The 18,666-nt window shown below is 35.2% G+C and overlaps 3 protein-coding genes across 3 annotated transcripts; 1 reads left to right on the top strand and 2 right to left on the bottom strand.

The window, feature by feature from the left end:
- Positions 1–441: 441 nt before the first annotated feature.
- On the bottom strand, positions 442–3,575 carry LOC110729819 (scarecrow-like protein 18). Its single transcript, XM_021909595.1, has one exon. The coding sequence runs from the start codon at positions 2,203–2,205 to the stop codon at positions 685–687; it is 1,521 nt and encodes a 506-aa protein (XP_021765287.1). The 5' UTR covers positions 2,206–3,575; the 3' UTR covers positions 442–684.
- Positions 3,576–7,628: 4,053 nt separating this feature from the next.
- On the bottom strand, positions 7,629–11,823 carry LOC110729894 (pentatricopeptide repeat-containing protein At1g51965, mitochondrial-like). Its single transcript, XM_021909680.1, has 2 exons — positions 10,931–11,823; positions 7,629–10,035 (listed from the first exon to the last, which is right to left on the bottom strand). The coding sequence occupies exons 1-2, from the start codon at positions 11,666–11,668 to the stop codon at positions 8,830–8,832; spliced, it is 1,944 nt and encodes a 647-aa protein (XP_021765372.1). The 5' UTR covers positions 11,669–11,823; the 3' UTR covers positions 7,629–8,829.
- A 952-nt stretch (positions 11,824–12,775) lies between these two features.
- Positions 12,776–18,521, top strand: LOC110729895 (ATP-dependent 6-phosphofructokinase 3-like). Its single transcript, XM_021909681.1, has 13 exons — positions 12,776–13,334; positions 14,024–14,070; positions 14,178–14,217; positions 14,587–14,649; positions 14,756–14,893; positions 15,169–15,327; positions 15,407–15,460; positions 15,554–15,622; positions 15,726–15,855; positions 16,441–16,706; positions 17,099–17,144; positions 17,248–17,402; positions 17,759–18,521. The coding sequence occupies exons 1-13, from the start codon at positions 13,152–13,154 to the stop codon at positions 17,894–17,896; spliced, it is 1,488 nt and encodes a 495-aa protein (XP_021765373.1). The 5' UTR covers positions 12,776–13,151; the 3' UTR covers positions 17,897–18,521.
- The last annotated feature ends 145 nt before the right edge of the window (positions 18,522–18,666 follow it).

The following is an 18,666-nucleotide window of genomic DNA, read 5'->3' on the forward strand; positions in this document are numbered from 1 at the left end:
TTATTTAAGGTGTTATTATACACCAATTTAAGGAGACAAAATAATTTCTTTTTAAATTAATTAAGAAGACAATATGCCTCATTATCCGGTTATGGATTACTAGTGCTTGGTATATAAGAGAGACAAAAAGCACTTTGGGTTAATAAAGACAATAATTAAATATTTGTTAATTGTGTAATTAGATTTAGCAAAAGGCACACGAGTGAAGTGATTAATTCAATAAAGACAAAACGACTTTCTATGGAATCAAAATTGACAAATCTTCAAGTTGATGCCCTAATAGTCAATATGGAATATTCTTAATTATTTTGACATCTTCTCATTTTCAATATACTACTTTCATCCACCTAAATAAATAAAAATTCAACAAATATACATCAATATAAGTAAATTTTGGGAGAAAATTTTAATTTTGAATTAAAAAAAAATACATAAACCATGAACAAATGAAGGGTATATATATATACTAAAAATAATTGAGAAAAACCCTAGCAAAATTCAAGATGATCACAAGGCCAAAGTTAGCTAACCTTTTTGTAATTTTGAGGTGATGATGATTACCCCATATATTAAACCTGTTTTAGAAAATCATATGGAATGTATATATATCACCATTACCAAATAAAGTTTCAAATTAACAAAAATTGAAGAAAATATATGAAGAAAAAAAAAATGAAGACCTAATTATTGCCAAGAAGATACAGAATAAAGAGGGCGATTTTTCCACCCAAGAAACAAACAATTTTTTTTAACAACCTGAAGTTGGTATCCTTCGGAAGGATAATGAAGCCTAAGCAACAGCTTAGCTTGAGACAACGAAAACGGACTCAAGGCTAGACTCTTGAACCCGGAACTCCGCATCACTATTTCCCATGACTCGAACCGTTGGTGTCTATCTTTTCTCCTCTCCCCGTCCTCCCCCACGACGTCTTTTATCTCCTCCCCGAACCATGCTTCCTCAACCGCCACCCTCTCTCGACTTTGCGGAGGTAGGGTGGCCTCTAGGGAATCAAACACGGCTCCGTAGTGATCCAATGCCTCTACAAACCTTCCCAAAAAGAGAGGGTGGTTATGATCAGCCTCTCGTTCTCCCAAGGTCAAGACCTTGGGGTTTAAGGTCTTGACCTTGTGGAGAAACCTCCTAAGGGAACGTGTATCGTATTCTCTCAGGAGGCAGTGGAGGTAGTCCCCACAATTAATTGCAAGGGCTTCCTTCACTTGATCAAACCTGAGGCGGTGATCCATCAAAGCATGGATCACCGCCTCAGAGTGATCAACTACTTCGGAATCATAAAGTATCAGATCACAAAACTCAAACTCGAGGCCTAGGGATTCGGCAAACCTCCTAAGCCGGTCCCCAGTGCGGTCTAGGAGACTTGGATCACGGGCAGCCCCCGTGATCCGTATTGTAGGACACGACCGACCTAGGGTACTCGACCGCTCCATGATGGCTTGCAACAACGGAGGCCATTGAACGCCGTGCATGACGTTCATGTCGAGGATATGGATCGATGAGTAACCCTCCACGGCTTCTAGGATCGCTTGGTTGGCGGTCAAGTGGGTGAATCGGATAAACGGAGTAACTTGATTAAGGGAAAGATAAGATGAATATCTAGTTGTAACATCTTGTTCTACTATTCTAGAAGGTCTTGGAATTTGATTAGGTAATATAATTTGAGGGGATGATGATGAAAAAATGGGACGTTGATGAGCTAGTGTAACAGGAATATTAATACTAGGGTTCATAACACAAGTTGTAGTTGATAATAAATGACGATTGATACGCTCTCTTAAGGCTATACAAAAATAATACACTAGTCTTTCAGTGGAGTCGCCAAATTGTAAGGCGAAATCAGTGGATATAAGGGAGAGTAGACGGTTAGCTGAGAAGAACTCGGACCGAGATATAAGCTCAGCACAAGTAACCAACAACTGCCGTGGATGAATCACTGAAGATTGTGGTGATGTTGATAACAACGTAGGCGGTGTCGAAGATAGTACAACCGAAGATGATGAAGGAAGAGCAGCAGAAGTAGTAGTATTAGCTATATTACTACTACTAGTCAACAAACGTTGATAGTCTAATAACCTTAGTGGTGGTCGCGGTTGCGGTTGTGGTTGTGGTTGAGGTTGAGGTAGATCCAACGGTGAAGATCGTTCGTGATCTCGGTCTTCCTCAGAGCTATAAGAGGAAGATCCTAGCATATTATGAAGCACTAGCCTTAAGCTAGTTAACCAAACTAATGTTGAATAATATCAATGGAGATTGAATGAATGAAAGATGAACTCAAAAGCCCTAGAACACTTATTTTTTATTTTTGAGGAGGGGTGTGACACAAAAAGCAAGGTAAATGTAAAAAGGAAGGCAAAAGATAAGATGCTAATACTACCAAGCTAGTACAAATATAATAAATGCAAGAAGAAAGGAGTAAAAATATCTTAGAACAAGTAATATAACAAAATAAATGCAAAAGAGAAAGATGTAAGTTAGTCCAAAAATAAGAGAGCAATGAAATAGCAAAAGGAATAATAGAGAGTTATTATTGGATAGGGGTAGTAGTAGCTTAGCTTAGGGTAGGTGCGCCTGAAGATGATGATATGGCAGAAAGAGGAGAATGAAGAGAGCAAGTAAAGCAGCTCACACAAGTTTTGGTTTCCTTTCTTTTTCACACGTACACTAATTGGGGAAAATGGGTGACTAGGTGATTACTCCATACGGTTTTTTTAATGCAATATTTTGATCGATATAGACTTTTAGGTGATTGAGTTAAATTTGTTAAAATACTTGTAAGTGTGATTTATTGAAGAATTAGAAATTATAGAAAGAAAAAGTGGGTCATGATGAATAATTTATTTAGAAATAATAAATAAATGTGAGATAAGAGAATAATAAAAAGTATGAATAAGACCATGAAAAAAGAGAGAAATAATGAAGTAGTGTAGCTAGATTATTTTCATTTAGAAGAATGTTGCATTATCAAAATATGAACAATTGAGTTAAGTGTTACATTACACACACACAAAAAAAAAAAAAAAAAAAAAAAAAGAAGTTGTTGCAATTAAAAAAATGGAGGGGTATAATGCTTACAACGTGTTTTCTGTGCAGCTAGCCACATCGTATAACGTTTGTAAAAAAACATTAGCAGATTAACCCATTATTATAGTACAATACTTTTTAAATAACAAAGTGACTCTTACAACACTAACAAAGTAATCCCTATATTACTAACTAACCCCTACAACCGCAACAAAATATCTCCTATAACACTAAACAAGTACCTCATGACTAGCACACATACATGGAGTAAAAGTTAGTGTGATGCTTAAAAATGTTTCGTACAGAATTTGGGTGGATTTAGGGATCAGTATATTTGCTTTATTTGTTTATTTTTATTTATTTATTTATTTATTTTGACATGAGCTTAAACAATATTGTTTATTTAATATAGGAGAGATGTGGTCTGATAGCTTCACTTACTACCATCTATCGCACGGTCACATCGTTTAGTACCTGAGACATGTCCCTATGCCCGCACCTATATATGCCCTACTATCACTAATTCACTACTACATAGTACAACACCCTCTATCTATTCCTTTGCTTATTTATGCCTTTTTTTCATTTCTATGATTTCGGCTATGTTGCTAGCTTAGCTTGTTAGTACCATTTGTTTTAGTGGAATTCATTTTATCCGAATACATACTCGAATTATTGCGTTCTTGTTAAAATAAATAGTCACGTTGATAGTATTTTTTATTATTCGTTATTAACACTACGTTTGGATACATTATGTATGTAAATTTTAATCATAGAATTACTTTGTCAAATGCTTTCTAAAGATTGGATAACGTTGTGGTTTGAAATTATACTCCTCTAACAAAGTGATAGCTTTTTGATATGAGAAAAGAATTGGGGTAGTCGTAAAGATAATTGAAGTCAGTTGTCATGCGGGTTAGACAATGTAATTGTTAATTCATCGAAGAAGGGCATTAACTATACCACTCCTTTTATTAACGATATCCTAATAAAATTGTATCAACTTGAAATTACAGAGTTAATTAACTTTTTATTTGACCTTTCTAAATTTTCAATAAATAAAAAATTGACCATTATTTTCTCGATATATAGGAAAAAAATATCAAGTTATCGAATTTTGAGAGTCTAGTTTAAATTAATTTAATTACAAGAACTTTAGATTAGTCTAATAAGTTCTCAAATTTAATAATTTTATTTTTTTATTAATTGATCCTAAGTGACTTAAGACCTATTTATATTATCATTAAATTTGACGTGACACTCTCCTTTCCATTTATCCTCTTTATTTGCTTTTTTATTACTTTCCCTCCACTAAGAAATCCTTAGCTTATTTTTGGGTGACGAGAGGAGGATGGATTTAGAATAAACAATTCAGTCATGCAATGAAAAATAATAATAAAAAAAAAAAAAAAAAAAAAATTAAGTTGGATGTCACCATTGGAATAGATGGTCATAACTTACACCATGCATTTCTGATGAGAATGCAATTGTGCATAATTAACATTCGTACGGTCATAATTAACATATCAAACCATACTACTAACAATAATAATTAATAATAATACAAGTAATACAATGTATTACAATAAACTAATTTGTATTAATTTACCTAAATTTGATGTTGTGTAGTGAGCTTATCTTAGCTTGCATTGATTAAGTTAAAATAAGATGAATTTAAGGCACCTTAAGTCAAGCTTGTAACTTAGAGGTTTGTATTACTTGAGAAAATCTATGTTGTTTTGGAGTTTTTGATACTTTGAATTGAAAACTAAATCCTTGCATCAATGTTGAGATTACGGCTTCATTTACAAACTAACAACATTTATTATGAGTCAACTAAAGATAAGAGTCTCTTGATTAAACTTAACTAAATTTCTAAATGTGAAAACTATCTAAACAATATTACTGTCATTTGTTGTACATGTCACAAATATGTAAGGGCACTAAAAGGGGGAATTTAAATCAACTCTAGTTTGTTATTCTACGCCTTAATTGACAAGCCAATTAGCTGCATAATTACCCTCTATGTAGTAATGCTTAACCTCTATCTGCTTTCCAATTAATTTGTATGTTCCAAGAGCTTCATGCAATTGCGTATGATGTGAATGCACACATCTCTTTCGACTTATATTATGTATCTTTTCTCCTCTATCTAAAATGTGGAACAACTTATATGCGGATAAAATTAGAGTTTCAACAATAACAAAATCGAGTAAATGTAGTACTACAACTACAATTGACGAAATGTTTGTTAGCTAGTACTCCATAGTTGTTAGTAGCAATAAATGCTCACATGAATGTAATTATTAAAAAAAAAATCGCCAACAAAAATCATAAAAGTTCGTTGTAATTGATCCTCGCCACTTTTATCACCCTCTTCGGTCTTGTATTCATGTATTCTCAACCTTTGTGTTGGGAATATCTCACCCAAAATCTCTGATTCTATTTGACTCTAAGCTCTAACTAATCGAACTTTAATTGGGATACTCTTGTTAGGAGAAATGATGCTATAGGACTTGGCAGGAAGATGAGACGATTGTTGGTTGTATTGGAATAATCCCACCCATCTACGGAGTATCAATAATATCTAACTTAGGAAAATTTTCTCTAAATAATTCAATTTTTTTCTTTTGTTTTGCGCGCAACAAATTTAAAAAAAAAAATACACATAAATAAAGTCGGATTATATGAATATAGGGTGTTGTAATGAATTAAAAATTAAACTTTTATTTCCTTTTTCCCTTTTTTTTTAATACTTTGTATCTCTTTGAGCTTGCCGCATATCATAACTTCATACAGGTTTATCTTCATGATAAACAAAAAAGTGTTTATATACGCACTAAGTAAAAATAAATAAATAAATAAATAAATTAAAAAAAAAAAAAATTTCTCTCCTCTATCCTCCTTCCTCTCTTCTCAACCCTAGCCTCCATTGTTGTTTTTTAAAGGGGCTTTCATCGATTTTAGTCCCCAGCCTTGTTTCTTTAAAAAAAATTTTTTAGGTTATTATAATGCTTCCTCATTTTGGGAGGAACTTTTCTCCCTCGAAAGAAATGGTTTTCCAATCTCCTTCGAAAGACAAGGTTTATCTCCACTTTTAGGGGAGAATCTTTTTAGGTTTGAATCCATGACATTAGATCTAATGGATTGTTGTGAAATTATTTCGTTGGTGAAAAATTATGCGAGATCGCAAGGGTCAAGCTTTCGAATACAGATAGATGAATCAGAAGGAAAACATCCTCACAGTTACAAAGGATCGTTAGATTGTCTTTCCAACAAGGTTGTATTTTTCAGCAATATAAGCGGGAGATTTTCCACAGTGCAAGATCTACTCGACGATCGTAATTTTTATGAAGGAATTTTTTATTTGATTCAATATCTTATATATTTGTTAAAGCCGAATCTCTTTTGTACATGTCGTATGACTTTTTATTAATGAATTTTTTACTATTTATTAAAAAAAAAAGTGCTTATCAAGTGACATTTTTGTAAAAGTCAACTTTTATTAAATGCGGGTTTCACAAATGTTGATTTATTTACGAAAACGTCATATTGACTGGAATGTTTTGTTGATTTAATTACGAAAATACCACCCGTAAACGATTTTTGTTTATCACGAAGATAAACTGAGGCTCCATCATTTTACTCTCACAACCTATTTATTTCGAGTCCCACCAATTTTCTCACTCGTTAACCTCGCACCTCACCGGCTCACCCCACATGGCTCAAGTTTGGATTATTGTTGGATACGGAGTACATGAGATAGCGTATCTTCAGCTTCGGCATCTGCACATAATTTATAGAGAGAGCGAGAGATAAGGGCCTCCAGAAAATCCCCAGCCACACACAATTATAGAAAAGCTCAGAGTAGAGAGAGAACATCACATAAACTGCAAACTGCAGGATAGAGAAAGAGAATCAGCACGCTAAACAAACAGTGCTTTTGATTGCTTGTTGATTGCCATTTTGCTCAAACTGTACACTTAAAAAAAGTGAAGTCATGGCATTAAATTCACCAAATTTCGTTGTCCTCAATTGAAATCTGTACACATGACAATATGAAGCTCAACTGCTAAAGTTTCTAACTATACTGATCAATGTGGTTCATTACAGCCCCTAACATTTCAAAGATACCTCCAAATTGCCCCCTTGGACTGCTTCATGTGTCTTCGGATACCATACACGAAGTATATTCTCATGATGAACAAAAATCGTTCAAAACTCGTTAGAGTACTTAGCCTTTCACGAATGGCTCTAACCTTAGATAAACCTCAATTATACTTGAGCATTGGCAATAGAACATCAACTAAAGTATTATCTTCTTTTCTTTGTTACATAAAATTATGTAGGTGTAAACTTTGAACTAATGCCAGTCATAATACTTGCTTGTACTATATGAGGGCTCCGTTCCTCCACAAACGGTAATCTAGTACATGTATAAGAAACACATCTATCAAAATGACGTTAAAGGCAAATTGAAAAGGGTCCATTTCCCGATATGTTCATGTCAATAAGAGCATACCATAACCATTCAAATAATTTGAATTAATAGGAAAAAATATATAATACAGAGTACATAGATAGAGCAACAATTTTGAATTCCCATTTGGCAGATTTGTGTATATTCATAATTATAAGAAAATTTGATCATTTATTCCAAACGAAGTGAGTATTTATTAAGGATTTATTTCTACACATACAGTTTCAGCCAACTTCCCACTAACATACTCTTATAGTCTATGGAAGACAGGCAAACATCTACATTCTACACATACTCTAAAAATTACACCAAAAAGTAGCTCCCATAGTAATCTGCACAATTTTTAGGGTAATGGTAAGCAATACCGAGTTTCTTGCAGGATACTCCCTTTGGAAAAAAATTTCTTTGCAAGTCCTCAGTGAGCATATCTTTGGATTGGTTTGAGATCAAAGTTGTGTGCATTTGGAATTTTGGACCTTCACATTCCTTGGCTATCAGCACAATAAATCTCAGCAGTCAGCGTAGCACCTCCTATAAATACCCTTTTCCCAAAGCAACATCACGACCACAATTTTACAATTTCTTACTTGTTGCGCCTCTCCAAGCAAACATTTAAGTACGAACAACACAGTTTAAGCTCTTCCCTCTTGGTTTCCACATTAATGAAAGATGCATAATGTGCTAATGATAAGATCATAAGAGCGTACTTGAGCATGAGATGGCGAAAAAAGGCCCGCTTCCAGCAATGCCTGGGCGTCAAAAATAGCATTCCCACTTTAATTTAAAGAGCAGAAAAGTCAAGGACCAAATCATTCTCAGTGAGATAGCAATGTTAATAGGCACCCTGCACTCATGTGCGTTCAGTAAATCCATGTCCCACACATAAATAATGGCTGCAAGTGAAACCTTATCAAACAGAAGTACAGTATAGCTTACCATTGTAGCAGCCCACAGGTGAATCCTCATTCTTTCACTCAAAACAGACACTGCTACCTGGAGTGGCAGCACATTGCTCCAAGGGGAAGAATTTGATAAATAATTCATAATTAGCCCAATACGAAACAGTTCACTCACAAAAAAATCTAATTTTAGGTAACAGTGAGAAGGTCATGCAGAATAGTATAATCAACGTCTTTTGTCCCAATCTTTTAAACTCGAGAGGCAACTTGTTCTCAATAAACATACATAGAAAAGGTAGCAAAAGGAGGGAACTGGCAATTAAATGCTTGTCTAACATCAAGTTAGTTCATACCAGATTAACAGGCCTTTAATGCATCAGCATGACCGCACATGGCACACAAGTAATATTTCATCACCTTAAAGGACTAACAACCCAACCAGTGATTGGGTTTTGATTGCGAATCCTGCTGGTCCGGTGTGAACCACTTTGCAGCCTCTCCAGAATAGCATAAGTTATGGAATCAGGAGTCAAACCCTGTTCCTTGAGTTTAGCATACAAATCTACTGCTTCAGCAGTTTTCCCACTCCGCTCAAAACAATCAAGTAGGATATTAAATGTAACAATATTAGGACTGCATCCTTGAGCAACCATATCATCAAACAGCCTACTAGCCATCTCCACTTTGTCAGTCTTACCAAAGCATTCAATGAGTGTGCTATAAGTAACTACATCAGGATTCAATCCCTTCTCTACCATCTCCCTGAATCTCATGTGAGCTTCGTCAAGATCACCATTCTTTCCCAAGCAATTAATCAAAGAATTGTATGAAACAATATCAGGTTTAAAATCACTTTCCTCAAGCTGCTCAAATATTTTAACTGCTTCATCAACTTTCCCTACCCTACCAAAACTAGATATCAAAATATTATAAGAATAGATATCTGGCGGAGGTCCATCCCTTTTCATCTTCTCAAAGAGATCATGAAGATGGCTTATCTGCTTTGACCTGCCAAGAGCCGACAATACTGAGTTATACATCATAATATCAGTGTTAATCCCCTTCTCATGAATCTTGTCCAGTAGATCAATGGCCTCCACTGTTTTTCCTGCAGTACATAAACTTTCTAGCATGGACATGCAAGCATCCCTGTCTCCTTTATCATGAACAATCCACATATTACAAAATAGACGATGGGCTTCACTTGCATGCCCCAACTTGCTGAGAGTTCTCACAAGATATGCATATATTGACTTAGTTATATATTTATTTGATAACTCTACAACTTCATCTAGTTTACCAAGTTGTCCTTCCGCAACAAGAACAGTCAGAATCAAGCTGTATGTAAACTCATTGGGGCGACAATTGCTTTCTATCATCTTTGAGAAGAGAAAAATTGTCTTCTCGACCATTCGATTCTTAACAAGTGCCTCAATCATCGTATTATAAGCCATTAAATTAGGGGCTAAGCCCTTACCTAGCATTTCCTGGAATAATGCTAAGGATTCATCAAGCTTCCCCATCTTACCAGTCATTCTGACCATGATGGTGTACGTATATTCATCAGGCGCACAAATCTTCCTCTTCATGTCCTCAAAAACCATGTAGGCCTGATCAACCTATAGAAAACTGTATATCAGATCATTAGGATTTATGCATGAGATGGGCAGAAGACAGGTGTGCACTTTCATAAGAGAATAGATATTGAAAGTAACCAGCAGCTCCATCCATGCACAGACAACTAAACAAAACACAAAAGGAATTTCATGATTTCTTATGTATAAAGCAGGAAGGCTGGAAGGGACAGCCACTACACATCCTTAAATAGCCAAAGAACAAGTAGACCTGGTGCTAGACATACAGACTCAATTTTTCACAAGCAGAAGCAAACAAGGAGCAGCATGCTGTGAATTCTCCCATGAATCATGACACCGACTCTAATTAAACAATCAGGCACTCTTACTACCACACATATATAAGCATTTACATAAAAAGCTCAAAGCTTTTGCATCAAATACATACATTGATACACATAGACTTTCTCCAAACCAAATGTACCATACAATTTCAATAGTCTAGTCACACAATGTAGAGCAACTACCTAATAAACCGTTAAAGCTTCCATATGTAAGATACACCATTAAATATCAATATTCATAATCAAGTCACACACATCTGTATAAATCCGTACTTGCCCAAGTAGACTGATGCCACAATCTTGCATTCATAACTAGAATCCACAAGTAGGTATCAAATATTTTATCTTTCTCTCATAGCATAAACAAGCAACCTTCATAACCCACAAATTCAAATCAACCAGATAAAGTACTCCACCTCTTCAAGCACCAAATTAACTTTTACCTTATGCTAGCTCTAACAATTTACCTTATAACAGCATTAATATTTTGCACGTACATCAGTATATATGTATAACCCAAAAACAATCATCAACATTGGACTAGGAAAAACACAATATCAACATTAAATAGACCAAAAACCCAAAATGCAATTTACCTTATTGATCTTAGCAAGAGCATGCAAGAGCATATTATAAGCAACAACATCAAGCGTATACCCTTTCCTCCTCATGACCTTAAAAACCTCGAATGCCTTTTCAGTTTCATACGACCTCAAATAGGCCTGCAAAATACACTTATACGTATACGAATTCAACTGCAAACCCCATTTCTTTACCAACCCTAAACACCAATCAACACCCGGAGCACCCAAAACCCCGATCAAAATATTCACAGTCGAAATATTCCCATAAACCCCATCCCTCTCCATTTCCGCCACCGCTTCACGGCATTTCTCAACCCAATCAGACCCACCACACGACGCCGCAATTGACAGAATGTGAAGCAATCGATTGTAAGAGAAGGTGTCATGGCGGAAATTGGGGAAATGGGAGGGGCAAAAATGGAAGAATTTGAGAGAAAGGAGAGGGGAATTGTTGAGGGATTTGAGGATCAAGGAGGCTTCGGAAGGAGTTAGGGTTAGGGTTAGGGTTTGAAGGTAATTGGAGAGGTCGGAAAAGGGGTCGGAAATTGGGGATTTAAGGATTTGGGTGATTTTGCAGATTAGGTCGCGGCGAGGAAGAGGGAAGCCGCGTGCGTCGGAGGGCAGAAAAGGGGAGTGGACTTCGGCGGAGAGTGTGCGGCCGTCGGTGGTTGTTGAGGTTATTTTTGCGGTGTATTTGGTGGCGTAGTGCCGGAGTTGACGGTGGTGGTGGAAGTGAAGAGGGAGCTTCATGTTTTGGAATGAGAAATTTTTCAAATATGATAAACGAATGGAGTAAAGTCAGTAAACCCCCCGTAAATCACACTCCCCGTCTCACAAAGTCACAAGTTCACAACTCACAATTGTTACCAAGTTAGGTCTGGTCACCCCATATTTATTTTTTCTAATTTGATCTAATCGATTTACTTTATGTCTCACAACTTTTCCTCTTATTGATTCACTCACCAAAACTTAATAAACTTGAATATGGACATGGTGACAATTAGAAACGGTTAAAGTACTTTATGAAGAGTTAAAAGGGAAATTTATCACGCAGGCACACTAATCTAGTAAATAACCTTATATATTTTGCCTATGTGACAAATGTGAGGCTTAATTCTATTGAAGCAACTTTGACTTAAACTTATTTTGGCAATATGTAAATAATAGCAAGGGTAAACTATCCCTCTCAAAAAAAAAAAAAAAAGGATAAACTACACCCTAATTCCATCCTCACATTTAGAGGAAGAGGCCAAACTTTTGTCATTGTCTAACTCAAATACAATTATCTTCATCGTTTTTGTCATCTTCTATCAATTTCATTTTCTTAAATGATATCTTATTATAATACAATGTTTTCCTCACCTGATATTTTATTAAATTAAATTATTTTTACTAAAAATAATTTTTTTCACTAGTTTGCTATTGTATTTATTCATTGAAGTTAATAATTTTTTTAACTATAAATTAAACTTATTTTTGCTTAATTCAAATCATAATTACTAAACATACTATTCATAAGGTAAAAAAACGTGACCATCCCGAATAAAATATATAAATACTTCATAGATAGAGTTTCTCCTTACAAGAGTTGAAACTCAATAGTAAAACCCTTAGTTCACTTTACCCAATTTCAAGTAAGTCAATCAAATAATTTTGGATAAATTGGTAGGAACTCATTTTATGACTTTGACGGTTTAAAACTACGGAATATATTTGTTTGAGATTAGGGAGATTTCCTTACTGACTCTCCACACTCAAATGCTACACTGATTTAACCGGTAAAAAATGCCGGGTTAGATTTTATGTACTACAATAGATAACTTATCCCATGAGGCCATGATACCATCCCATACTTATTTAATTTTGTTGAAGAATCCAAATGAAAAACAAGAAAATGAAAAACCAAGTGTCAAAAAGACCAAAACCGTTGTGCTCCCCTGGTTTATTTGAGTCACCTTTATTCCTCCCCTTTCTTCTCTCTTACTTCTTCTTCTTCTTCTACTACCAAACTTCACATACATCACTCTTCCTTTTCTCCTCCTTCTCATTTCTCCGACACACCAATATCTCTCTCCTCACCACCACCCGCCATCTGTCCACCTTCTCCACCGTCCATTCCACCCCATCACCCCTTTACATTCAATCCCCACCGTCTGATCTTCCCTTACCCTGCACCTCACTGTACTAGATCAAATCCCAATCACACTTTCAATTTCTTGGGTTTTTCTATGCTATGGAGTCCTCCAATACTTCCGCTGTACCCTCAAATCCCACCGTTGGATCTTCCAACAATGGCGTGATTAGTTTCGACGGCTGTGATTCTTCGACACATCACTTGCCCAAGATTGTTCAAGGACAGTGTGGGTTTGTTCTTGAAGATGTTCCTCATTTGTCTGATTATCTCTCTAATCTCCCTGTAATTATCTTCTCTTTCTTTTTATTTAATTTTAATTTTAATTATTACTATCATTTTTATTAATTTATTGTATAATTTTAATTTAATTTTTGTAATGAAAAATAATTTGTTTTTGCTAAATATGGGGGTCCGGATATTTTGCAAATGGGTCCAATCCATTATTATTAAAAAGTCAATGCAAAAAGTTGTATTATGAATTATGGACATTTAATGTTATACTAGGTTTAATTTTTGTTGTCTGTCATTTTCAAGAAAAAGAATGATATTGGACAATTTTGTTGGAATAATTCAAGTATTGTGAATTTAGCATATTGTTACATAACTAATATTATTGGTAATATACTAATATGTGATCAAATATTCAAATATGCATCCATTTGTTTTGTGAAAAAAATTATACCAGCTAAAATTATTATAGAAAGTTAATTCGCCAAGATTATTATTATCGTTTTGGGTAGTTAACGTACTCCGTAGTAATTTTGCTATGAAAAATCAAATGTGGATTATTATTTTGGGACGGAATGAGTAATTCTTTAGTGGTAGTCATGGAGTAGTATTACTTTCGCTACAAAAATCAAAAGATCATTTATTATTCCGGAACGTAGGGAGTAATTTATTTTAGTGCGTGCAATATACTTGTTATTTGGTTTTTGTTGATTTTGTGACAATTTGATGATTGGGTTTTGCAGACCTACCACAATCCGTTGCAAGACAATCCCTCATATTCTGTTGTCAAGTAAAGATTTCTAAGCATAACTTGTTAATTTCTTTTTGTAAATGTGATTTTTGAATATGCTAGTGGTTTTAGGTGATTTGCTAAATTTTAATTCTTCTTGTTTATAGGCGGCATTTTGTAAATGAGGAAGATACAGTTGCTCAGACGGTAATGGCTTATACCCTCTTTTTGTTGCTTGAATTGCATAATGTAGTGAATGATTAGTAGTTGTTGATTTTGAAGAATGCATATTGTTATATTTTTTTATTGAATTTTGAGATACTTATGCTTGTAGTATAAATATATTGTACATTTGAATTTAGATGGCTGTTTTTTAAGCTGTTTTTGTAGAAATTGTTGAAAATAAAGAGTAAATTCGAGCTTAATTTATCTGATTAAATTTTTGGACTCTCTAATTACATTTTAAATGTAAATTGGAATCAAATTATTCCTAATACCTTCTAATATAGTTAAATCATGTCTCAAATGATCCGAGTTTCTGCATTTTGATTGCTTTGTTTTAATTTTTTTTTGCAGATTGTTGTCCACGAAGATAGTCCAAGAGGGATACATTTTAGACGTGCTGGACCTCAGCAGAGGGTGATGAACATTTCCTGTTTCTCCTGGTTTATATTTTGTTTTATATAATTTGCTCTTTATCGGTGTTGTTTTCTAATTATGTATTCTGAACTTTGTTGTGTCACAGGTTTATTTTGAAGCTGATGAAGTGCAAGCTTGCATTGTGACATGTGGTGGTCTATGTCCTGGTTTGAACACAGTTGTCCGAGAATTAGTATGTGGTTTATACCATATGTATGGCATCACTAGAGTACTTGGTATTGAGGTAAGTACTCCTGTTTAATAATTTTTCATCTCCCTTTAATTAGAGTGCTGCGATTCCACTAAAAATAGTTCCTAGCCCTCTCTTAGAAACGAGGTTCTGTTTACATATGCAATAATATATCTAATTCAATGTTCACTGTATGTTTTCTGTTTCTGAGAATGTCTTAGGATTTTTCATTAATTAGTTCTAACAATTACTGATGCATGCAACTTCAGAGTCATATTTGATCGTGAATTGGATTTGCGTCTTACATGAGTGTTTTTTGATGCATGCAGGGAGGCTACAGAGGTTTCTATGCTCGAAATACTGTATCATTAACTCCCAAATCTGTAAACGACATCCACAAACGTGGTGGAACAGTCCTTGGTACTTCACGAGGAGGCCATGATACCACAAAGATAGTTGACAGCATAGAGGATCGAGGGATTAATCAGGTACACACTAGTACATACTTCACAATGTAGCATGTTTCGTACCTTTAATGATATGAGATTTGTTACTTATTTGTTACAGGTATACATAATTGGAGGTGATGGTACTCAAAGAGGGGCATCTGTGATTTATGAGGTATAGCAATTTGTCAATCTCTGCTTTTTAAAGCTCAAAGACTTATGGACAGCAACTCTCATTGCTCTTAGCTCTTCTGATAAAATCTTTCAGGAAGTCAGAAGACGAGGACTAAAAGTTTCTGTTATTGGGATCCCCAAGACCATTGACAATGATATTCCGGTATTACATATTTCATTCTTTTGTTGTGTGCTTGGAAGTGTGTTTTCTATTTAAAATTTTAGATTCAGTTGCGAGAGTTGCGGACTTTTATTCATAATTTCAGGTTATAGACAAGTCCTTTGGTTTTGACACTGCTGTGGAGGAGGCGCAAAGAGCAATTGATGCAGCACATGTGGAAGCTATGAGTGCGGAACATGGTGTGGGTGTTGTTAAGCTAATGGGGCGTGATTGTGGTAAGTTTCTGGCTTCCCTATCTTACTGTGACTAATGACGGATGAACATTTAATATTTCACTAGTTTATGTTGATTTACTTTATTGTTGGGTGGGTTGATAAGAATCGCCCGGGCCTTCTTCAATTAGAAGATTTAGATCAAGTTCATGAGAGAACTTTTAAAGAGTTGAGAGTATATATAATGTAAATGATATGTTTGAGATATTTACCTCCCCAAATTTCAATTATGTTTCAAATAAATTTATATGCATCTTGGTAATTTTGGAAAGCTTGGAACTTGCCCCTGTTCATATTTTATGTCTTTTACCAATTCAAATATTCAATACCAAAGATAAATGCGTGGATGTTGACTTTCTTAAGTGGCGACTAACTATTGTGCAGACTCTACATAAGTATATTGGCTGCTTCTAGATTTTCTTCCATAAAAAGTACCAAGCAAGGCTGTATGTATATTCTAATATGCTGCTTGTGGATAGGAACGAGTATTGACATTGTGTGACTGTTATGTCAGTACTGTTGGGCAGTTCTTTTACTCAGCTATTCTGTTATTCTATAATTAAACACGGATTTGATAAACTTGTGCAGGATTTATAGCTCTTTATGCAACTCTTGCCAGCCGAGACGTGGACTGTTGCTTGATCCCAGAATCACCATTTTATCTTGAAGGGCCTGGTGGACTCTTTGAATATATGGAGAAAAGGCTCAAAGAAAATGGGCATATGGTCATTGTCATAGCTGAGGGTGCAGGACAGAATCTTCTTTCAGAATGCATGCCCAATACGGATGCAAGGGATGCCTCTGGGAACAAGCTGTACCAAGATGTTGGATTGTGGATATCACAGAAAATAAAGGTTGGCATTTTTGATGATTTCATCTCAACTCTTTGGGATATATAAGTGCATGAGTATAGTCTACACTATCTCATAGCTCGCTGTGCATTTGATTTGTTTTAGGTCTTGCAATCATGTTATTAGCTGCTTCTTGCGCGGCATAATGATTGCAATTATGAAGATTCACATTTTTTAAATGAGTTTTTCATGTATTACCTGCATTGAGAATCTAGAAATATGTCCAGAATGCTAGAGGATTTTCTTTTAAGGCATGGAGCTGTTATTATCCCATTCAGCCAAGGCTTGCTGATTCTCAATTTCATTTTCTTTATACTCCACAAACTTTGGTTTGGTTCTTTGTGTCACAACCAAAATTTTTCCATGTAAGTAACTATAAATTTTTGTTTTCGTAGGATCATTTCAAGCAGATCGATTGGGTGATAAATCTCAAATACATTGGTATGTTCTCGAATCCTCTTTGAACCCCTACCCCCAGAAGGGCCAGAACTTGCCTGATAGCTGTGCTGACTCTTTCATCTGACTGTTTTGTTCTCTTTGGCAGATCCCACGTATATGATCCGTGCAGTTCCTGCGAATGCTTCAGATAATGTTTACTGTACACTACTTGCACATAGTGCGGTTCATGGTGCAATGGCAGGGTTCACAGGGTTCACTGTTGGGCCAGTTAACAGTCGACATGCCTACATACCGTTCCAGGTATTGTCACCTATCCTCTAATGTATTGATCAAAGCATTATTATTGTTGCATCTAATTATGGTACATTTTCATTATAAAAATACTAAGGAGTGCAATTTTTTGGTATAAGCTCTAGAATGCACCACTTATTGTCCTCACTAATTAAATGCTAGAATTATACTCGTCTGAATGCCTTCAATTTTTTTTTGTTATATATTGAGTATTAAGGTAATTTGGCAGTTTTAAGTTGTAGGATACAAACTTTGCATGCTGTTGGTGATGTCTGGGGTAATTGAAGCATATATGAGCTTTGTGAAATACCAATATACCTGATGGTTTTCTTACCTCTGATGTATATATCTGCCTTCTTGTGCAGCGAATTACCGAGAAGCAAAACAAGGTTGTAATAACTGACAGGATGTGGGCTAGGCTCTTGTCCTCCACCAACCAGCCAAGTTTTTTGGACCCTGAGACCATTGAAGGATTGAAGAAAGAAGAGCACAAGCAGACATAATAGCTTGAGTAAGAGAAGCTGATAAATTTCCTTAAAGCGAAGAAGACTGCGTTTTCTGTACATTTCAATATGCTTGATATCCTGTAAAACATATACCAGGAGAGGGTTGTTGAGGTTTTTATGCAATCACTGAGAAAGATCTAACTGAAATCTTGATTGGATGGCAGAAGTTATATGACTGTACTAACACTTCACCCTTGGGATTCATCAAATTTTGAAAAATGCATTAGTCAGTGAGATGTTTTATGTAAACAATTTTGTTTCCGATTTTTTTCTTTAATTAGGGGATTTGTTCTTTGAGATGGCCTTGTATAAAATTGAGACAGTTCCAGTTGTGCTTTGCAGATGAATCTTTTTTACCCATAATTGGTTCAAAAATATGGAAATTTTACATAAACTATTGTAGATGATGCCCCTTCTTCTCTCCATGCCTGTGCCAACTGTTGAGCAACCATTGAAATTTTACATTTCATTATTTACGTTATGTATTTGCTTGAGCCAATCAGTGTGTAAAATCAAGAATGCTAACCAATTAAAAAGCTTGTTAAAACCACCAAAAGTTCCACCACGAACTCCACAAGTATATGAAATTCCTGCAGCTCTCCACAATGTCACCAAAGTTTTGTATCATCACAAAAAAAAGAAGTCCTACAACACCTTTTTATGTACCACAAAAACTTGAGATTGGATTGTTTTATTGATCCCCAAAATCAACTATGAGTCTCTTCATTCAATAATCTAGACAAAGTATTAATGGAGATAGAGAAGGC

Source organism: Chenopodium quinoa, unplaced genomic scaffold, assembly GCF_001683475.1.
Source record: "Chenopodium quinoa cultivar QQ74 unplaced genomic scaffold, ASM168347v1, whole genome shotgun sequence".
In the NCBI taxonomy this organism is placed as follows: domain Eukaryota; kingdom Viridiplantae; phylum Streptophyta; class Magnoliopsida; order Caryophyllales; family Amaranthaceae; genus Chenopodium; species Chenopodium quinoa.

What these genes read in the sequence shown, in the direction of transcription:
- LOC110729819 (XM_021909595.1), bottom strand. Translation starts at nt 2,205, where the DNA reads ATGCTAGGATCTTCCTCTTATAGCTCTGAGGAAGACCGAGATCACGAA.
- LOC110729894 (XM_021909680.1), bottom strand. Translation starts at nt 11,668, where the DNA reads ATGAAGCTCCCTCTTCACTTCCACCACCACCGTCAACTCCGGCACTAC. An exon ending in CTCTTGCTAAGATCAATAAG is followed by an intron (nt 10,036 to 10,930) that starts GTAAATTGCATT and finishes AGTTTTCTATAG; the next exon opens with GTTGATCAGGCCTACATGGT.
- LOC110729895 (XM_021909681.1), top strand. Translation starts at nt 13,152, where the DNA reads ATGGAGTCCTCCAATACTTCCGCTGTACCCTCAAATCCCACCGTTGGA. An exon ending in CCCTCATATTCTGTTGTCAA is followed by an intron (nt 14,071 to 14,177) that starts GTAAAGATTTCT and finishes TCTTGTTTATAG; the next exon opens with GCGGCATTTTGTAAATGAGG. An exon ending in GATAAATCTCAAATACATTG is followed by an intron (nt 17,145 to 17,247) that starts GTATGTTCTCGA and finishes TCTCTTTGGCAG; the next exon opens with ATCCCACGTATATGATCCGT.